This window comes from Dama dama, chromosome 22 (genome assembly GCF_033118175.1).
Source record: "Dama dama isolate Ldn47 chromosome 22, ASM3311817v1, whole genome shotgun sequence".
Lineage (NCBI taxonomy): Eukaryota > Metazoa > Chordata > Mammalia > Artiodactyla > Cervidae > Dama > Dama dama.
The window spans coordinates 8,110,324-8,131,933 of record NC_083702.1 but is presented as its reverse complement, the minus strand read 5'-3'; the positions used below and the strand labels follow the sequence as shown (position 1 = coordinate 8,131,933).

Genomic DNA, 21,610 nt, shown 5'->3' with positions numbered 1-21,610 from the left:
CTTGAATGTGACCATTAAATAGAACATGATGCCGTGACGCCACCAAGATGGCCCTCCGGCCGGAGCGGCCCTCACAACTCCGGGCGTGACGTAAACATACGGCGCCGCTGTGGGAGGAAAGCCCGGCGAGCGGCGCCGACCGGAAGGGGAGGGGCGCCTGGCCAGGTTTCCTGGCGACACATCCCTGCTGGCGACAGCTTCTCCGGCAGTTTTTCTCGTTTCCTTCCTGACGCTTGAGCGTGGCAGTTATGCCTTGGCTACTCTCGGCAACTAGGCTTGTTCCCGCGGTAGCAAGCGCCCGCAGCTTCTCAGGTTAGACTTAACCTCCCACAGTGTCCCCTCCGGAGCTTGCTCTGCGAAGCCTGAGGCGCGCCAAGCGGGATCCAAGTTGGTCTCAGGCGACCCCTGCTTCGGCGGAACCTTCTACCGGGACTTCCACGCCTCGAATTTCTTCTCTTCCTCCTTCTGCCCCTTAGAAAGGGTGGGTCCGGTGTTCTCTCTACCGTCGAGGTAGTCTGGGAGTTGAAATGACTGCAGAGAGAAAAGTGTCTGATGTCTTCCCCGAGGGGTTAAGTCATGCGGACTCAAGAAACTTGTGTCAGTTATCAGTTGTTCTGGTGACAAGGTGTCTCTCATCAGGTAGCTCTTGTTAGAATAACCTAATAAGTTTAGGATAACTTAAAATCGTATTTTCGTGTTTTCAAAGAGTTGACGTGAGAGCTGGCTCTCACGAAATGGACATGAAACGTTACGTTTAATAATACAAATCCTTTTGTATTTCTACTTCCAAGAGTAGTTTCTCTTGGAAGAGGTAATGATTGGAAATACTCCTGAGGCTTTTTATGTCTGAAAGTTTTGTTTGTAAAGGCAAAGTAGAGTATTCTGGGAATATGGGAGGGGATATTTTTAGGGTGTATTGTGTCGTGAGGAATTGATGCAATGAACATGAAACTTGATCGGTGAAAGCTGAATCGTCTGCCTTTCAGGCAGATCTGCCATTGGGTCATACTTTAGTTTTTGGGGGCGATAGGTGAACAGTGTGTGCACCAGAGCATGTGGTTTGTGACACCAAGGCTGTGTCTTGGCATTTATTTATTGTGTTGCTATACTTGAATTTATTGACAGTGGGATGTAATTATATCAAGACTTACTCCTAACTCTAAAATACAAAAATAAAAAGTAATGTCCAGTGCACAGAACTTGCTTTTTGCTTCTAATAGCTAGGCTGCAGAAATCTGTCCCTCTCCATCGAAAGTAGGTGAATAGATATGCTGTTAGTCAGTCTTGAACACAAAGGCCATAGCTTATGATTTAGACCTGGAACCATTGACTTGTGACTTTTCTTTTTCTTTTTTTGTATTTGTTGAGACTTTGTGTGAAACCTGATTAATCAAGGTTTAGGACAAGGTACTGGATTACACCAGGGCTTCCATGGTGACTCAGCTGGTAAAGAATCCACCTGCAATGCAGGAGACCTGGGTTCGATCCCTGGGTTGGGAAGATCCCCTGGAGAAGGGAATGGCTACCCACTCCAGTATTCTGGCCTGGAGAACTCCATAGACTGTATAGGGCATGGGGTCGCAAAGAGTTGGACACTACTGAGTGACTGTAGTTTAAGTTTTTAGTTTACTGGATTATACACACCAAGATCTTTGAAAAATGTGTTTATCATGCTTCATTTTGCCTCAGTAGAGTAAGTAAGTTTAACTACTCTTCTGTTAACATCATAATATACATATATAGGGGAATTCTCTGGTAGCTCAGTTGGTGAAGAATCTGCCTGCAGTTCAGGAGACCTGGGTCCAATCTCCAGGTTGGGAAGATCCTCTGGAGAAGGAAATGGCAACCCACTCCAGTATTCTTGCCTGGACAATCCGATGGCCAGAGGAGCCTGGCAGGCAGCAGTCCATGGGGTCTCAAGACCATGGGGTCTCAGTTGACTTAGCCACTACACCACCACCATACATATATAGGCTTTCTGAATGAATGATCTTGTTGGATCTTCACAAGTCCAATAAGTTAGAGCAAATATTTTACTTATAGGAAACTGAAACCAACACAGTATCACAAGTAGCAAATCAGGAATGTTTTTTGTGATTGCCATATAGTCCTTTTCCTGTTATACTTGTGCTCGGTCTTACTCTAACTTAGTAGAGTCCTTTTGGAACTTTTTATTGAGCCAGAATAACTTCAATTAGTAACTTTTGAGTTAGGAGTCATTCTGGATGAATCTCCACTTGCCTAGAGTTAGTCTAGTCAGATGATAGAGAAGCAACAGACAAATGAGAATATAGCAAAGGATGGTGATTAGAGTCTTGACTCAAGTGACATGGGAGCTCAAGAAAGGCAGTATTGTTAAGTGGTATCTGACTTTCTGCAACCGGATCTTAGTCTCTGCAGTGGAAGTGTAAAGTCTTAACCACTGGACCGCCAGGCAAGTCCTACTTGCAGCTGCCAGAGTAGGCCTGTTTAAGTGCATCAGATTATGTCACTCTTCTGCTCAGAGCCTCCAGTGGCTTCCTGTCCCAAATGTTATACCATAGTTTATACTGTGATCTGAAAGTCATTGCATACTGTGGACTTCTCTTACCTTTCATACTTCATCTACTTGCTCTCAGAAAGGGCCACGTGGATCTCCTCCATGTTCCTCACGCACCTTATACAACATGCTTTGGGGACATTTGACTTGGTAGTCCTGCTACCTGGAATCCTCTTTGATCAAATATCCACATGGCTGACTCATTCATTTCACTGAGATCTTTTCTCACATGTAACCATCATTTCACCCTGGCTACCTTGGCTGAAATTTCAACACTCTTGCTCCAAAACTTCTATGTCCTGCCCCTGATTTTTTTTACTTGCACCTATGACTAACATATTTTACTTAGTATTTGTTTATTGTCTCTCTCCAGTCTAAGCTCTGTGACAGCTAAGAGTTTTTTGTTTGTTCATTATTGTATCCCAGGTACCTAGGATACTACCTCACAAATAGTGGGTCCTCAAAAAATACTGTTGAATGAGTGAAAGAATAAAAATAATGGGATGAAAGCAGTGTATTTTGAAAATGAAATAATTACAGGAAGCTAAGAAGTAATTGTGTTGAAATTAAATTCAATTAAAGGAAGCAAATATATAAAAACAGTTGCTCAATATCTGATACATCTGTAACTCTGAAACTCATCTATTTTTCTTCCATCATAAGCTTAGGTTGCTATGGCTAAAGGTGGTATTTTAGAGTAATGTATTTTTATATCCTGTGTACATACTCAAAAAATTAGAAAGTTTCCTATCTGGTGTAAGTCACTGATGGCCACCTATGCATGATACAGCCATATTGCTCTGAAGAATCCAGGATAAGTCTCGCTTTAAAAGGAAAAAAAAAATGTAAAATACGTGCATGCATGCTGTGACTTTAGTCATGTCTGACTCTGCGACCCCACGGACTGTAGCCCGCCAGGCCCCTCTGTCCATAGGATTCTCCAGGCAAGAATCCCGGAGTGGGTTGCCATGCCCTTTTCCAGGCGATCTTCCCCACCCAGGGATCAAACCTGCATGTCTTAGGTCTCCTGCGTTGGCAGCTGAGTTCTTTACCACTAGCACCACCTGGGAAGCCCGGTTGCCGGTTAAAAGCTAATAAGTCTCATGTCTGGGCCACTTGGAGAGAGTTTGTAAAATACATGTAACATCAAATTTACCATGTTAATAATTTTTATTTTTTTATTTTTTTTTTAATTTTTTTTTTATTATTATTATTATTTTTTTCCAGTGGGTTTTGTCATACATTGATATGAATCAGCCATGGATTTACATGTATTCCCAATCCCGATCCCCCCTCCCACCTCCCTCCATGTTAATAATTTTTAAATAAACAGTTGTGAAAAGATCTCCAGAACTTTTTCATCTTGCAAATCTAAATCTGTATCCACTGACAGTGCTTTCTCTTCCTCCCTGCAGCCCCTGGTATCCGCATTTCCGCTTTCTGTTGCTATGAATTTGACTTTAGATACCTCATATAAGTAGAATCATAATGTCTCAAAGTTCATCCATGTTGTCACATGTGACAAGGTTTCCTTACTTTCTAAGGCTGGATAGTATCCTATTCAGCCTCTGTGTATGCCTATGTGTATAAATATTTTATTTTATCTATCCATCCGTCAGTTGACATTTGGATTGGCCCCACCTCTTGGCTGTTGTGAATAAGTGAGCTTTGAACATAGGCATCCAGATATAAGTGTAGCTATTTTTAACTTAAAATGCTTTTATACTTTCATTTTTAATTTATAATGTCTTAAATTGTGTATGAAGTGCTCTGTGATCATTGAAAAAAGTCATCTCATTAATAACTATGTAGACTGAACCCCTGTGTTTTAATACATTTTTAGCTGCTAATGCTTTATGTATGTCAGAAGTCTGTAAAGTAGCTTTAATTAGATCAAAGGAATGATTATATAGACTTGACTAAAGAAAAACTTCATAATATATAAGCATTTATATGATTTATATAATATATAAGCATTGCAGGCAGATTCTTTACCAGTTGAGTCATAAGGGAAACCCAAGAATACTGGAGTGGGTAGCCTATCCCTTCTGCAGCAGATCTTCCCAACCCATGAATCGAACTGGGGTCTGCTGCATTGCAGGCAGATTCTTTACCAACTCAGTTATGAGGGAGGCCCATATAAGCATTTATCTCAAAAACAAAAAGTAAAATAATCTTTGCCGTTTTCTAAACTCTTAATATCACTGTCACCACAGTTCATCTCTTTCTAACCATCTTGTTCTAATCCAAACAACCACTCATCAGATGTCTACAAGCCTGCTAAGCACATTAAAAACATAATCTTAGTGTAGTATTAAACCAATATCATCTACAAAACTGATTAACAGAAACACACAGAGAGTTGTGTTCAAATGTTGTATGAACACAATGTGTCTGAAGAATCAATTTAACGATTCCTCTTAGTTGACTACTTCTTCTGTACTTCTTTATGCTTCTTTTTTTTTCTCTTACCATCTTCTTTGAATCCTGCTGAGAAAATAGAGGGATTCCAGTTGTTGGTGACCCAGGTTATACCCTGCTCATCACTGCATGTTTGGGGCTGCAGGACTTTTGTGAATAATTGTTGAATGATTGTCTTCTCCAACTGCATTCTTCAGCAAAGCCCTCTTCATCTGCCACACCATTTGAAAGAAAGGACTTCAACTCATCATTGTCTTCATCTCTTTCTAGGTCATCCTCAATAATTCTTTTTGTATTGGTATTTCTGCCATTAACAGTCTTATCTGAAGTTGTAACAGTAACGTAGTTGTCCATCCCACTATCATCAAATGCCAGGGAAGAAAATGAATAAAGTCCCTCGTGGCCCAGTGAACCAAATGGTGTATATCCTGTGTCATATGAAGAAAATCTCTCAAAAACTGGATATTCACTGGATGTAGAGAAAAAGGATCTTGCACCTCTGTTTCTGCTTCCATAGGAGCTCCTTGAATTATTTAAAAGGTCTTCAAGTGAGTCTTCAAAGAAATGAAATGAAAATGGGTCCCTTTCACCAAAAATTTCTTTAAAGACATCATCTGGCTTACGGAATGTGAAGCCATATTCAGAAGAATCATCGAAATCACTTCCACCTTCACCATTTAATCCCTCTTTGCCATATTTATCGTAAATGTCCCGTTTTTCATCATGTGATAATACCTCATATGCCTCAGCTACTTCTTTGAATTTTCTCTCGGCTTCTTCTTTGTTTTCTGGATTTTTATCCAGGTGCCATTTAAGTGCCACTTTTCGATAAGCCTTTTTAATATCCTCAGGTGAAGCATGTCTCTGCAATCCTAGAACTTGGTAGTAATCCACCATGTTTTTAACAGATGGTTGGAAAGGGCTGCTCTAGGGAGTGAGAACTGTGGTTTCCTCTCAGCTCAGGTTCTGCTGGTGCTGGTGGTAGAGACAGTGACTATAAATAGGCAATTTTACATTGAGGATAATGTTATTACCTTGGACCACTGCTAGGAGACGTTAGGATACTGATTATGTGGCAAGCAGACTTAAAAGCTTATGTCAGAGGGCTGCATTGTGGTGTCATTCTGGGCTTGGGAGCAGACCTTCTTGGGACCAGACCTTCTAAATGGAGCTAGTCCAGAGTCAAACCAGACCATCCTTAACCCTCTGGACTGTTTCTCCCATGTTTTCCTAGAAGCCTCAAACAGTGCCCCATAAACCAGTGGAACATGTTGTAGTATGGCCGCAACATGCCCCTTGCATAATATGACCTCAGGGTTACTGAGCCTTAATAACTTACTTCTCAGTTCTTCCATGTTTTGGTTTGGAAAAATGAAGAATTTGTGAACTCTGAAAAAGTACCCAAGCAGTTGACATACTTATTTCAACCTTAGAAAGTCATTGTATTGGTTTCCTGAGACTACCATAATAAATTAACACGGACATGTCTGCTTATAACAGTAGAGGACTTCCCTGGTGGTCCAGTGGATAAGACTTCCCCTGCCAGTGCAGGGAACATAGGTTCGATCCCTGGTCCAGGAAGATTCCACATGCAGCGGAGCAACTAAACCCATGTGCCGCAACTGCTGAGCCCAAGTGCTACAGCTACTGCCGCCTGTGCACCTGGAGCCCGTGCTCCGGGACGGGAGAAGCCGCCCAGTGAGAAGCTCACGCGCCACGACAGAGGAGCCCCGCAACTGGAGGAAACCCGCGCACAGCAATGAAGACCCAGCACAACCAAAAGTTTTAAAAAATAAAGACATTAAAAAGAAAAAACAACATAGAAATGTATTGTCTCACAGTTCTGGAGACCGGAAGCTTGACATCGTGTGTCAGCAGGGCTCCATTCCTTCCAAAGGCTCTAGGAGGGACTCCATCCTTTACGTCTTCCAGCTTCTGGTGACTAGGTATTCCTTGGCTTGTGGCCGCATCACTCCTGTTTCTGCCTCCGTGGTTACATTGCTTCCTTCTCTTCTGTCTCACTTCCCCTCCTGCATTTCTCTTGTAAGGACACAGGTCATTGGATTTAGGACTGACCCAGATAATGCAGGATGATCTTTTTATCTCAAGTTCCTTAATCTAGTTCTACATCTGCAGAAACCTTTCTTCCAAATTAACAGTCACAGGGTCTGGGGATTACAGTATAGACATATCTTTCGGGGGCTACCATATAAAATACTGCAGTGATAAAACCATTTTAGTGCACTGAGACAAACATTTTTAATGGAATAGGGATTAAAAATAACAATCATAGGAAGAATAGTATTCAGTGAAATTTAAATACATCCACTGTCATTCCTAATTTATAATACCTGCTAGAACCTTTAACTTGATGTAGACTTTTGCGTTTTGCTGTTGGAGTGATTGTGTGTTCACAGGGAGATTGTATGGCACTAATTGTGTCATTGGGAATTTGGCAGAGAGGACTTACTGAGTGGCAGGGTGGAGGGGAAAGAGCAAAGATTTTTAAGTTAAAACTGAGTTTAAATCCATGGCTGATTCATGTCAATGTATGGCAAAAACCACTACAATATTGTAAAGTAACTAACCTCCAACTAATAAAAATAAATGAAAAAAAAAAAAACCAAAAAAACTCTGAGTTTAAATCCTAGCTTCCTAAGTACTGCATGAGAAAGTGAAAGTGTTAGTTGCTCAGTCATGTCTGACTCTTTGTGACTCTATGGACTGTAGCCTGCAAGGCTTCTCTGTCCATGGGATTCTCCAGGCAAGAATACTAGAGTGGGTTCCCCTTCCCTTCTCCAGGGGATTTTCCCGACCTGGGGATCAAACCTGGGTCTCCTGCTTTGCAGGCAGACTATTTACCGTATGAGCCAACATTGCACAAATTACTTCAGAATCTAATTCCTTATTTGTTTTTTTTTTTTTTCTTTTAAAGCGATAATGCCAACCTCATGTGACAGTTAAAAATCTAATTCCTTAGTTTGGTGTACAAAGCCTTTAGTTGTCTGATCCTCACCTTGCTGATATTTTACTCTCCCTCCAGCAACAGCACTGACCTGAAACACTCTTTCCGTCCCTCTTGCCTTAGTAAGCACAGTGTCTTCTATGCCTTCCCTTTCATGTCTCATTCATGATACCTTCCACTCCGCTTGTCACTTTCACTTGACTAATTCCTGCTCAGACTAGGCGTCACCTACTTCTGCAGCCCCACATGAGCGCCTTTTGTGTGCTTCTCTGTTCCCCAGAGCTCTGTGTCCTGCCTTTGTCATTGTGCCTTCCTACAGCATTGTTTCGGTCTTTGTGCTCTCAGAAACCTCGTGTATGAATCCACCAGTGCTCACCATGTGGTATTGCTCTGTCTCACATCCATTAGACTACATATTCTTTTAAGACCAGGGCAGATAGTCTTAGGTTATTCTTGTGTTTTTTCCAGCATGTACCAGTCACACACTTAATAGATCTCGTTGAATACTAGAGTATTAAACTGTAATATTCATGTATGGATGTGAGAGTTGGACTGTAAAGAAAGCTGAGTGCCAAAGAATTGATGCTTTTGAACTGTGGTGTTGGAGAAGACTCTTGAGAGTCCCTTGGACTGCAAGGAGATCCAACCAGTCCATCCTAAGGGAGATCAGTCCTGGGTGTTCATTGGAAGGACTAATGTTGAAGCTGAAACTCCAATACTTTGGCTACCTGATGTGAAGATCTGACTCATTGGAAAAGACCCTGATGCTGGAAAAGATTGAGGGCAGGAGGAGAAGGGGACAACAGAGGATGAGATGGTTGGATGGCATCATCGACTCGATGGACATGGGTTTGGTTGGACTCCGGGAGTTGGTGATAGACAGGGAGGCCTGGCGTGCTGAGGTTCATGGAGTCTCAGAGAGTCGGACACGCCTGAGCAACTGAACTGAACTGAACTGCTTCAGTACTAGTATTGAAGCTTACTGGCTTCTTGTACTAACTGTAATTAAGCATTTTTCATACATTATTTCATCTAGCTCTAACATTCCAAGGTTAAATGAGATAGTATGTGCATATTTTCCCAGACTTCACATATTCTCAGTAAAATCGTTCACTTATTCTGAATTTTAGGGCACAGCATAACACTACTTCAATGAAATGCTTCCTACCTCTTCCCCTGCTTTTGTTTGTTTCCTTTCTTCTGTTCCCATAGCTCCTTATTCATGTGCTAATTATACTGTGTGTGTATATATGCCTCTATTATGTAGTAGTAGACTAAAGTCACTTAAGGTAAAAATAATCTTATTTCTATATGCCTGAGGCCCAGCACATGCTCTGGCTGGCTCAGAGGAAGGGCCATGTAAATATTGAAGGAGGTGCTAATTTGCATGTTTCTAAAGCAGCCTACTGCTGGAGACATAACTATGTGTATATACTGTGAGGACTAGCTAGATGCACTGTTCTATTTCATCGTCCTTATTTCTCCTTCAGGATGCTTGTCATGTTCACAGCGAAGATACTCCCTGCAGCCCATCCCAGAGAGGAGGATTCCAAACCGATACTTAGGCCAGCCCAGCCCCTTTACACACCCACACCTCCTCAGACCAGGTAAGGCCTTTGAACTGTAATGACAGTCTCTCTCTTCAGATGCTTTGTCTAGGACCATGCCATCCAGTAGAATTTCTTAATGTAAATTTAAATAGCTGTAGGGCTAATAGTACTGTTTAGACAGGACCATCTAGGGCAATAAATATGATTAGGCTAAAATTCAAAAGTATCAGTGAAAAAAATACATATTTCAAGATGTTTTTAAAGAAACGTTTCCTAAAACGTGATTTCTAGAACTGTGTTCTGACTATTGATTCATTGTGAACTGTGTTAAAAACATTTTAGGAAACATTTTTCTTGAAAGCATGAAATGCTCATTTCAGTATTAACAAAAATATTTCTATAGAGATTACACAAGATTTCTGGATGTGGTAACGATGATAAAGGTGATGCAAAAAGTTGATAAAAGTTTACTTCACTAACTTTTATAAATTGGTAAAGGTTTACCTCACTGATTTTTTTTTTCTACTTTAAGATTCCAATGTTGCTGCTACTTCTAGCACTGTATCTAGCACTACTTCTAGATATGTCATTACTATTGTTCAAATTCATACCTAAGGTTTCTTTCTTTTGTTTTTTCAAAGAGACGGTTAAGGGATGAACTATGATGAATGAATATCATCCCAAAGAGGTAGATAGGATGAAACCAGATGCTTTGTAGAAAATGCAGTCAGGTTTTCCCAGGCTTCTGCCGTGGAAGTTAAATCTGTATTTACTGTGTAAGCCTAGATTATTAATACAATCTGAATTGCCTTTGGAAATATGTTGCTCTTTCACTATCTCCACTCAGTGAATGATACCAGTGTGTCTCTCAGTGAGGGCTTCCTGTTGCTGATTCTTCATCAGACTAGAGTTCCTGCTGGGAAGTCGGCTGAGACTCAGGAAATGCAGCTCACCACTGAAACACACAAGAAATCAGAGTTTTTCAAAGCTGTAAGGTAAGCTTTGTAGCAGTACAGTTGGTACTAATTTAAATATTTCTCTATCCAGTCAACCTGCCTGTAGCTTCAGTTTGATATTAAGTTTTACCAGCTTTGAAAATTACTGATTTCTCGTGGTGAGATGCTTTTACATGGTGAGCTGCATTTTCCAGGCCTTGAAACTAGTAATCATATCCTCAAGGTGATGGCCTCTGTCTCGGCTGTTATTTCTGTTAATGTGCATGATAACTATGTAAAAAGTGAGTATGAATAAATATACACATACAAGTTCATATGTTCATATAAACTATGGGAGAAAGGAATACACATCATAATCTTGATTCTCCTGGATAATAAGGATTGGCATAAGTGAGAAGAGACAGAAGTAGATGGAATTTTAAAAGAGAATTATCATTGTAAAAGAAGCTATCACATACATAGTTTCTGAAGTATTAATCACCATATAGAGATGCAGAACTTATCAAAGTGTTAAAATAATTGTGGGGTGTAGGAAAAGTCAGTTATTAAGAAAAATTAAAAGACATGTAATCCTTTTTTTAAAATCTCTTTTATAGAGCTAACGTCAGTTTAATAGTTTGAAATATAAAATTATGTTTCTATTACATGTTTTGCTCCCAAGGGTTTCGTGTTTGGCATATTTTCCCAATACTTGCCAGTACTTTAAACTTTTGGAAAATATCTTAGTCACTTTCCTAATTATTATACAAGTTCTATATATATTATAGGCAAATTAAAGAATACAGATAAGCATAATTTCTTTTAAAAAAATTACTCATAATTCTACCATTTAGAGAAAGCAACTATTGAGATTTTAGTGCATTATCTTTCTAGACTTATTTCTCACATAGAATTATGTGTGCATGTATACACACTCTATATACTGATCAGTTATTTCCTTAAAGTAAATTCTTAGCGGGACTTCCCAGGCAGTCCAGTGATTAGGACTCAGTACTTTCACTGCGGTGGCTCAGGTTCAGTCCCTGGTCCGGGAATTAAGATCCCACAAGCCATGTGGCAAAAAAAGGAAAAACCCAAAATTCTTAGAAGTGAAATTACTGAATCAGCACCTTCTGAATTTTTAATTTCCCTGTATTTCTTTTGACCACACCTATGCATTTCCTAAAGCAACAGTAACTTGGAAGATATCAGCAGAAAGACATGGGAGATAAAGGAGTTCTATGATGGCTGTGCTAACTACTGCTTAAGATGGAAATAAAGAGTCAGATTCACTCCCCCAAGTCCTCTCAGTGATTTCTAAACTTTTCCTTTGCTTAACGAAGTCTGAGCATTATAGACTACTTCTTCTTTTTATGACATTGCCATCTCTGTGTTAAGAACTATGTCTGTAGAGACAGAAGTGTCAGTTCATCCTTCCTGATCATTAACATGCCTTCTACTTATCCATCACCAGGAAGAAAAGGGATTCCCTGAAGGCAGGCAAGTGGCCTTCTGAGTTAAATATCATTATGAACCACGAGTCTACTTTTATAGTATCTGTACAGGGAAGACACTTGGATAGTTTCCTGACATTGCAAGGTGTGCAGCTTCATCAACAGTTCCCTTCCAGAGGATAGGAAAATTAGTGCCTAATTAAGAATTATTTCCAAAAACCTATGTTCCTAACATTTTTATGTTCCTAAGCAAAATTAATTTTTGAATATGTGATATAGTTTGGATCTTAAAAAGGGGTTATTCAAAGAGTTGGGCTTGTCAGAATGACTTGTCTGACCTATGCAGAATCACTTCTTGGTTTTCTTTCAACTACAACAGTGACTGGATTCACTGGGATATAATCAGAACACAACTGTGTGGCCCAGAATTTGAGGGAATGCCTTTACCATGGACTTTTTTGTCCCTTATCAAATAATGGCTAAGACTGTATAGTTATTGTCAAGTGTAATATTTAAAATGATGAAAAGAAAGGTTCTAGAGTAGATTATACATAATCATTCTCAAATCTTCTTCACTGAAAAGTTTCAAAACCAGTTATCATCTTTAGTTTAGTGATAGTTTATTGTGGTTCTGCCTTAAGCAAGGGGTGTATTTTTTTTTTAAGTTTTGTTAAACATCATTGACTTTAATAATATCTAAAAGATCAAGATTTATTTCAGTGGGGTGAGATTTTTATACTGTTATAGATATTACAGAAACACATTTGTGCATATTTCTCATCCATATCAAGAAATTCTCTGAGGTAAAGATTAGCATGAATCTAGCCCAGGAAAGAATTGGGAATCTTCTGAAGAGCTGAATAAAGGTGGGAGAGGGGATTGGGATGGGGAATACATGTAAATCCATGGCTGATTCATGTCACTGTATGACAAAAACCACTACAATATTGTAAAGTAATTAGTCTCCAACTAATAAAAAAATAAATGGGGGGAAAAAAAAGAGCTGAATAATAAAAGTCTCCTGAATCGCTCGAAACTCATTCTTGTCATTGTGAGAGAAAGCCAGATGATTCGGGGCTTTCATGTAAATAATTACTTTTATAAGGGTAATGGTCGTCCTTATACCTACATACAACAATATAACTCATACTCCATTCAAGATAGAGAACATTGCCATCACCCTAGAAGGTCCTCTTATACCCTTCTAGTCAGTTCCACCTCCATCGTTAACCACTGGTCTCGTTCCTAGCAGCATGATTGTTTTGCCTGTTTGTGAGTTTTGTGTAAGGGAGATCATACAGTATGAACCCTTTTTCTCTGGCTTGTTTTGCTCAGTGTATGCAGATAAAATCCATTTAGAGATTTTTTCAATTATTTATTTGGTCATTTCATTTTTTTCAGAGACATCTTTGTTTTATGTTGTAAAGGAAATGTTTGTTAGCTTTTTCTATATCCCCGTTTTTCAGCTATATAGTAATAGATCATTTTATGCACTTCTTCCTTATTACACAATAAAAGCTACCTAATATTAAACAGCATTCAAGGACACTTCTTCAGATCAGACCATGTTAAAATCCTAACCTAGGGACTTCCCTAGCAGCCCAGTGGTTTAGCCTCCTCCCTTCCACTGGAGGGGGCACAGGCTCAATTCCTGGTAGGGGAACTAAGAACTCACATGCCACAAGGCACAGCCAGAAGAGGAAAAAATCCTAACCTAGTTAGTTTCAGGAAGTAATTAAAATACATACCTAGGTTGTAGCAAAGACTTGCATTTTTCCATCCATATTCAGTCTTCGTGAAACTTTCTTCTCTGGGTTTTCTGCCTGGCTGATAAAATATGAAGAACATTTTTCTTACTGTCTTCAGAGGCCCAGTTCTCGATATCCTGAAAGAGCTTTTCTTCTTGGCACCCGACTCTCAAGATTGATTATGAGACTTTGCTATTTACAGAGTCCAGATTGTGACATCTAGGCATTTGATTGGCTAAATAAGCTTGTTCGAGTAGCCCCTCTATCCTTAATTGACTTCACGTGATAAAATACTGACTGTGCCTTTTAATACTTTACAGTTTGATGAAGTCATCCATAAAGTCTATTCAGATACAATTTTATCTGAAGAAATTCAGGCTACGTTGACTATAATGGTTAGCTCTATGATCAAAGGCCATAATAACTGTCAGGTTTACCTCTAGGGTTAAAGTTCATTGCTTTATCACACTTTTACCCCCTCCTTCAATTGATAAGAAAAGGTATGTTTTTTCCTTGGCTAATTTTTCTGTTGTGACCAAGAGTTCCTTGGAATTTCAGAAGTTTAGAAGCATTTAGTTAATAGTGTTATAATTTATATTTAAATTATATTAAATTTATATTAATATTCATAATTTATAATAAATATAATATATTTATATTATATATATTATATTATTATAATATATATGATATTTATATTATATATTATAATATAATATAAATATAAATTTATAATATAAATTTATAATTTTTATATTAAATTTATATTAAATCTATATATTAAATTTATATAAATATAAATTATATTTAGTTAATAGTGTTTATAATTAGTAAGCTTGGAGAAATGTAGCCAGTGTTTTAAATATTTCTCATATAGTCATTTGTATGAAATTATATTCAGCAATGATAAATGCTTGAAGGATGTGAAAGATGGTTTTGCTATCCTGCTTTGATTTTTAAATAATTTTTCTCTTTTTTCAGAAGTTACTTCTTAATATATTATGTGTATACTCTGTTATTAATGAAAATGAGATAACTCATTAATTAAGATCATTAATACTGTGAGTTTTCTTTCAAAATTTTTTTTAAAAACAAAAAATGAATTGATTTTTTAAGTTTAGTTTTATTACATGGAGTAAAGCTGTGAAATAACCAAAAGTGAAGCACAGGAAAGGGACAAAAGTAAAACAAAAAAAGGAAAAGTTGGATAATTCACTTGTTATAACCAGCCTCTGCTTTTAGAAAAGAGTATCTGCTGTTTATGGTAAACCAGGAAATTTCCAATATTGAGTAACAGTAGCCGACTTAAAGTGAATAATTATCAGGGAGATAAATAGTTAAGCTATTCTTAGGCTCTGGTACAAAGTTCAGTATTCTGCAGTGGAGCCCTAGGGTACTCTTAGACAACTTAATCCTGAGAGAAAGAAATACGACCTGAGCTCTTCTAGGACCAGCTCTGTTGCTTTGCAGATTCAAATTGTCACAAGGCCCTTCATTCATCTATTTTGTTTCTCCCCAATTTCGTTAATATTAACAAAAATATCAATGTTTCTATTGTAGGTAAATAAAAGTTAAAAATTATTAATGAGCTGCAGTTACAGGTAACACAACTAGACGCTTCCCAAGTAGTCAGAAACAACTGAGTTGCATGTAGTGGACGTGAGCACCAAGAAAACCTGGGGAACGTTGATCCCGCAGTTGCTCTCCTGGGACCGACTGTCCTACAGAAGTAAGAGCACCAGTGTCCATAGGGCAGGAAGGCACCCTGTGGATATAAGCATAAAGATATTTATTATTGTAGCAGAAAGTTATATGAGTGCCCACCAGTAGGGAAATTAATCGGGAAATTATGATACAGTGCCCCAAGAAATAACACGGAGACATCAGGCAGAATGAGTTGAAGTTATGCCAGATGAGTTGGTGGGAGGGATTTCTATGAGGTATTGTGCTAGAAAAGCAATGTGAAGAAAAGACTGTGGTGTCCCATTTTTGTAAAACACTAGGGACTCATAAAACCCTAAATGCAGGTAATGTGTATGTGTTTATATGAATATTGAGAAAGATAGGAAAGGATATGATGTTGTTCAGTCACTAAGTCCTGTTGTTGTTGTTGTTTAGTTACTAAGTCAGGTCCAACTCTTTGTGATCCCCTGGACTGTAGCAGGCCAGGCTCCTTTGTCCTCCACTATCTCCCGGAGTTTGTTTAGATTCATGTCCGTAATTGCCTCTGCTTTCTACAGTAGCATCTTTGACACCTTCCAACCTGGGGGGCTCATCTTCCAGTGTCGCATCTTTTTAAAAAGCCTTTCATACTGTTCATGGGGTTCTCACAGCAAGAATACTGGAGTGACTTGCCATTCCCTTCTCCAGTAAACCGCGTTTTGTCAGAGCTCTTCTGACCGTCTGTCTTGGGTAGCCCTGCACAGCGTGGCTCACAGCTTCATTGAGTTATGCAAGCTCCTTCCCCCATGACACGCTGTGATCCATAAAGGGAAAGTTTACTTACTAGAATACAAACCATGGGGATGGTTCTAATGTGGGTAGAAGGAGGGAAGGGGAATGAGGGGTCAAATAATGAAAAAATGGGGGGGGGTATGGTGTGATTACATTTATACACAACTATAAGATGTATATATGGAAAAGAAATAATTTAAAAAAAGGTAGATCAAAGGAACGAATGAGCATGATCAGGGTTAATTAAGAAAGTGTTTTGAATGAGAAGAGTCTAAAAGCAAACATCTTGAGCTTCAAGTCTTGGAGTAGATTGCTTTGGAAGGAGAAGAAATTTTAGAAAAGGGACACATTGTGAGCAAGGTAATAGGGAAAGAACTTGAGACTTAGAAGTAATTAATTTCACAATAATTGGAGGAATACTAAGGAAAAAGTTTAAGTCTCCAAAGACCACATATGGTGTAATTTCGTTTATATGAAATCTCTATAGTAGACAAATCCATGGAGATAGAAAATAGCGGTTGTCAAAGGCTGGGGTGGATTCAGAGGAAACAGAATGATTGCTAATTGGTGTGGGGCTTCTTTTTGGAGTAGTGGAATTTTCTCAAGTTGTTTTGGGTAATGGCTGCACAAACCTGTGAATATACCAAAAAGCACTGAATTCTATACTTGTAAGTGGGTGAATTGTGTGGTATGAAAATATCTCAGTAAAGCTGTTACCCAAAAGTGTTGGCCAGATAAGTTGAAGTTACCTGGTAGAGAACATTAATATGTTAATATTAAATGTAAATGTCAAAATAGCTTAATTGAATTTGATCTAATGGACAATAGAAAACCATTATAGGTTATGAGTATGGAGTGGACTGTCCATGGTTTCCCTTTTTTAGCCTTTTTATCTCTTTATTTGAGATTTTAATTGTAAGAGTATATACTCACTGAAACAAAATTCAAATAATATAAAAAAATCTTGTTAGAGAATTTCAGTTTATCTCACTGTCCATAGGTTACCACTATAAAAATTGTGGTTCTTTTCCAAATTTTTCTAAATTCTTTTTTTCTCTCTCCTTTAATTTTTTTTTTAAATAATGGGAACATATTGTCCATCTTCATAATTAATTTCTTATATACAGCCTGTTTCATGGCCATTTTCTCATACTTGCATATGGAGACTGGCTACCACAGGGAATAATAATTAGTTTCCCACATCACAAAGTCACTGTGAAGATTAAATAAGTTGATTGTTGTTGTTTAGTTTCTAAGTCGTGTTCAACTCTTTGTGACCCCACGGACTGTAGCCCACCAGGCTCCTCTGTCCATGGGATTTCCCAGGCAAGAACACTGAAGTGGGTTGCCATTTCCTTTTCCAAGGGATCTTCCCAACCCAGGGATTGAACCCGCATCTCCTGCATTATCAGGTAGATTCTTTACTACTGAGCCACCAGGGAAGCCCAAATAAGTTGATACATGTAAATAATTAGAATAGTACAGACACATAGTAAGCATTCAGTAAGCATTTGATGTTGTTTTACTCTTAATATTGTTAAGTGTAGGTTTAGGAAACATCTGTTTTAGTAGTTCTTTTGTTTGAGAACCTGAAATGAAAGCAGGCATAATTTCCATTTCGGAAGTGAAGCATTCACGCAGGCATCACTGGGCTAGCAGCCAGGCAGTCTTCTAGGTACTAGTATTAAGAACTAAGACATAACCCTTTAAAGGTTCTTAAAATGGGTTGTTTGGGTGAGCTTAAAGGAATCTGAGACTCTTGAAATTATATGTTAAAAGTTTGTATGTGCCTACACAAAGTTTAGTAAACAGAATAAATCCATAGCTTTCAAAAGATTCTCTAGGGCATCTTCAAGTCTTTAAAAACCACTTACTTTATCAGATTTGATTCTCATGACAGCCCCAAGAGGTAGATAGTATTACTAGAGTTCAAAGGCCTGCTGTATTCCAGTTGTTATTCTGGGCCCTGAGAATATAGCATTGGGCAAACAGACAAAATTTGATGTTTTCAAGGAGCTTACATTCTTTTGGGTAAGTCTTACACAGAAAATGTGACCCTTCTCCTCACCTTGTATATTGAAACTCAAGGGCAACTTTGGATGGTGTCCCTGAGAGTGCCTTCTGCATAATAATGTTTAATAAATATTTGAACGAATGAGTAAAAGAATGAACCAGAGAGCTGGAAAAGATCTTAAGGGGTCATGATCCCAGTTTTCAGGCAGGACCACATCTAACTATCGATAATTTCTTGCAAATTTTTGCAATGGAATAGAGATTTAAAACCTGGATTATCTCCTTAATGTTGCCATGTGCTGTGAGGAGATTGGGCATAAATTGAAGAAATGAACTTGAGTGTCTTCATCTAATATTAAACTATCTTAAGTATCAGTACTCTGCCACTATAGAAATGTGAAGCATCACTGTTATCTGTCATTTCTAGGGGAGGTGACGCCAGGACTATCCCAGGTGGAATATGCCCTTCGCAGACACAAGCTAATGTCTCTGATCCACAAGGAAGCACAAGAGCAGAGTGGTGCAGACCATACAGTAGTACTGCTGTCCAACCCTACGTACTACATGAGCAATGATATCCCCTATACTTTCCACCAAGACAACAATTTCCTGTACCTGTGTGGATTCCAAGAGCCCGATAGCATTCTGGTCCTTCAGAGCCTCCCAGGCAAGCAGTTACCAGCACACAAGGCCATGCTTTTTGTGCCTCGGAGAGACCCCAGTCGAGAACTTTGGGATGGCCCTCGATCTGGCACTGATGGAGCAATAGCTCTAACTGGAGTGGATGAAGCCTATACACTGGAGGAATTTCAACATCTTGTACCAAAGCTGAAAGGTAACAGATGGGAGCAGAGGTCAGATCACAGGCCAGGTTGGGACTAAGACCTTCTTGCCCATTTGTTCTTCATTTGCTAAAACTGTTAGCATGGCAGCATTTCCCTTGGTACTGTGAAAAAATATAAAGCTTTTCCATAAGACTTTAAGGATTTCATTTATTCATTTGCTAAATCTTCATTAGATTATTCATTCACAGAGACTGTTCTAGTGTGAAATCCCAAAAAGAGGATTTTAATGTGGAGGATGGACATGGGCCACTCTTCAAGATTACTGACCAGTCTATTGATCCTTGCCTACTACTTACCTTACCACTTTTGCCACCTCTTCAAAAACAGGCAGTATTCTCAAAGAATGATCTTTCACCAGCAGCTGAAACACCTGGTGATGCATTATAGAATTACAAATGCAGAATAGATACTGGAAGTGTAAAATCTGTGGCCCCCACTTCATACCTCCTATCAGAATCTGCATTTTAACAAGATTCTCCGGTGGTTCTTGTACACAGTAGAGTTCATGCCCCTTGAAAACGTCACCTTTTCTATGTTTATTCTGGTAAAATTGTGATCACTCAATGTTTTGAGATCCCTTTTCTAGACATTTTCAGAATGTATACTACATTATAAACTATCCTTAGTGATTCTTACACATCTGCAGCTCCAGGAAGTATTTTACTTTTTAAAGTGTCTAAAAGTCATTTAGAGCCAAATTTGGTAAATAAGATAGATGATCAAGTTATAAAATAATGATTTTTAGACAAAATAAGGTATTTGATTGTAAAATTTCATCCTGATATTCTTGTAAGATTTATAAACATTTCTGAAGTCATTCTCTAATTAAAAGAGGATTTCAAAACTGCTTCCAACAATCCTGGATTGAAAGTTTAAAATCTAAAAAGGTTTTAAAAGCCTAAAAAGGTTGGCCTATGATTTTATAAAATGACAGCAAATAGTCATGGTTGTTTTACTTTTTAAAAATTAAAACAACTAAATTTCTGTTCAAAGTAAGATCAGTTTTACATGTAGTCTACATTTAAAATCATTTGTATTTTAAAAAGTAAAAATATTTTGGAGATTATATCACTAACGCATACCCAATCAAAATCTTTAGGGCTTTTCCCCTCTTCTGTCCCAAGTCCATTGTATGAAACATAGAAATCTTCAGATTTAAATTGTTGGGAACACTACTCATAGGTTTCTGTCAGAAAATAAAAAGCGGGGGGACAAATAGAGACATGGTGTAAGTGGAAAAAATTTTCATGGTGTGCCTTATCTTATGTCTGGAGCAAAAATCAACCATTTCCTTGGGTCTCCAAAGTGAAAAGGTGAACTGTGGTTGTCTGTAATGAGAACACATGGCAGATGAAAGAGGACAGGTATTCTGGATGAATGTGGATTATCAGCTCTTGAGACCCCCTCTCACCAGTACTGAGACTGTTTGAAACTAAGGGATGGAGCACTTTTAACCATGAGGTTGTAAGCTGAGTACTTTTTCTGTCCTTCTGTGTTCAGTTATTTAACAATACCTCTAGCTGACTTGTGGTGTGGAGAACAATTGTCACAATTTTTGTTAAACAGTTAATAATCAAAGCTTAAGTATAGCTCTAGTTTCATCTGTTGTCTTTACAAAAAAAAAAAACACTGAAGTTTGAGGGCGGAAAAAGCCATATATCCAGTCTCAGAATATCTTGCCATTTTCAGGAAGGGCCTTCCCAATGACTTATGACCCATTCCTTCAGGTCCTGAGAGAGTGTGTTCAACCCTTTAGAGTTTATACTGCACATTTTAAAATAGTTTTGACTCTTCAAGTCTATGACAGGTGGTATTTCTTGTTGCTGTCTTATTTTAAATCTGTTTTAAGCCGAGACACATACACTGTGGTATGACTGGATGAGGCCTGCCCACAAACAGCTCCACTGTGACTACCTGCAGCAGCTGGCAGAGGTCAAAGCCAGAAGCAAGAACAGGGTCCGGGCTGTGCAGCAGCTGGTACAGCGCCTCAGGCTGATCAAATCTCCTGCAGAAGTTGAACGGATGCAGGTTGCTGGGAAGCTGACGTCACAGGTATGGTTCCCACTGAAAAAGTTCTTCCCAAATTAAAGAAGTCCAGCTTTTAGGGTTCAGTGGGCACCTTGAGGTTGTGTACCCAGAGCAGTAGTCTCACGGCACATGGACATTTAGCTTCTGCTTTGATGTTTACCAAGTGTGTCTAGAGACTTGTGCAGTACTTAGGAAGGCAAATCAGATCTCCTTCATGTATCTTTTTATCCATGGTCTTAGTTGTTTCTCCTTGGAACAACATTAAGTTAATTCATTTTATTTCCTTTCCTTATCATAATTACAGTAATAGTGGCAGAACTTATTAAAGTAGATTCATGGGACCTAAAATGACCATGCTTACAAATTATCAGTTTATTACAGGAGAAGGGCACAGTTTACCAACAGCATTAACGTGAGAATAGCTATCACAGCCAATGGCTATCTCACAGCCATGTCCAGAGAAGCTGAGTGCCGGCTCCCGTTGTCCTTCCTCAGTAAGGACCGTGCAGGGTACATGTTCTCTGGGGCTCAGGAAGCACAGATGCATGCATAGAACACCTTGGAACCAGGGAGCCCCAGGAATCTCAGCTAGGGACTTTTGGATTTTGGTCTCGTTGGCATATTCCTGCTCTGTAACAGCTCTCACAGAGACCAAACC

At 38.8% G+C, this 21,610-nt stretch overlaps 2 protein-coding genes across 9 annotated transcripts in view; one reads left to right on the top strand and one right to left on the bottom strand.

Annotated features, from left to right (window-relative positions):
* The first annotated feature begins 95 nt into the window (after positions 1-95).
* Positions 96-21,610, top strand: part of XPNPEP3 (X-prolyl aminopeptidase 3) — a 44,950-nt gene continuing 23,435 nt past the window's right edge. For 5 of the 8 annotated variants that reach the window (XM_061124464.1, XM_061124460.1, XM_061124463.1 and 2 more), the window contains exons 1-4: positions 96-312; positions 9,416-9,532; positions 18,507-18,914; positions 20,774-20,976. In XM_061124464.1, coding sequence (XP_060980447.1) covers positions 249-312; positions 9,416-9,532; positions 18,507-18,914; positions 20,774-20,976 — 792 coding nt within the window. In that variant the 5' untranslated portion in view covers positions 96-248. The other 3 variants (XM_061124467.1, XM_061124466.1, XM_061124465.1) reach the window with 3 other exon arrangements.
* Positions 4,841-13,952, bottom strand: DNAJB7 (DnaJ heat shock protein family (Hsp40) member B7). Its single transcript, XM_061124469.1, has 2 exons — positions 13,613-13,952; positions 4,841-7,000 (listed from the first exon to the last, which is right to left on the bottom strand). Exon 2 carries the CDS (start codon positions 5,855-5,857, stop codon positions 5,069-5,071), a length of 789 nt encoding a protein of 262 aa, XP_060980452.1. The 5' UTR covers positions 5,858-7,000; positions 13,613-13,952; the 3' UTR covers positions 4,841-5,068.

What these genes read in the sequence shown, in the direction of transcription:
- DNAJB7 (XM_061124469.1), bottom strand. Translation starts at nt 5,857, where the DNA reads ATGGTGGATTACTACCAAGTTCTAGGATTGCAGAGACATGCTTCACCT.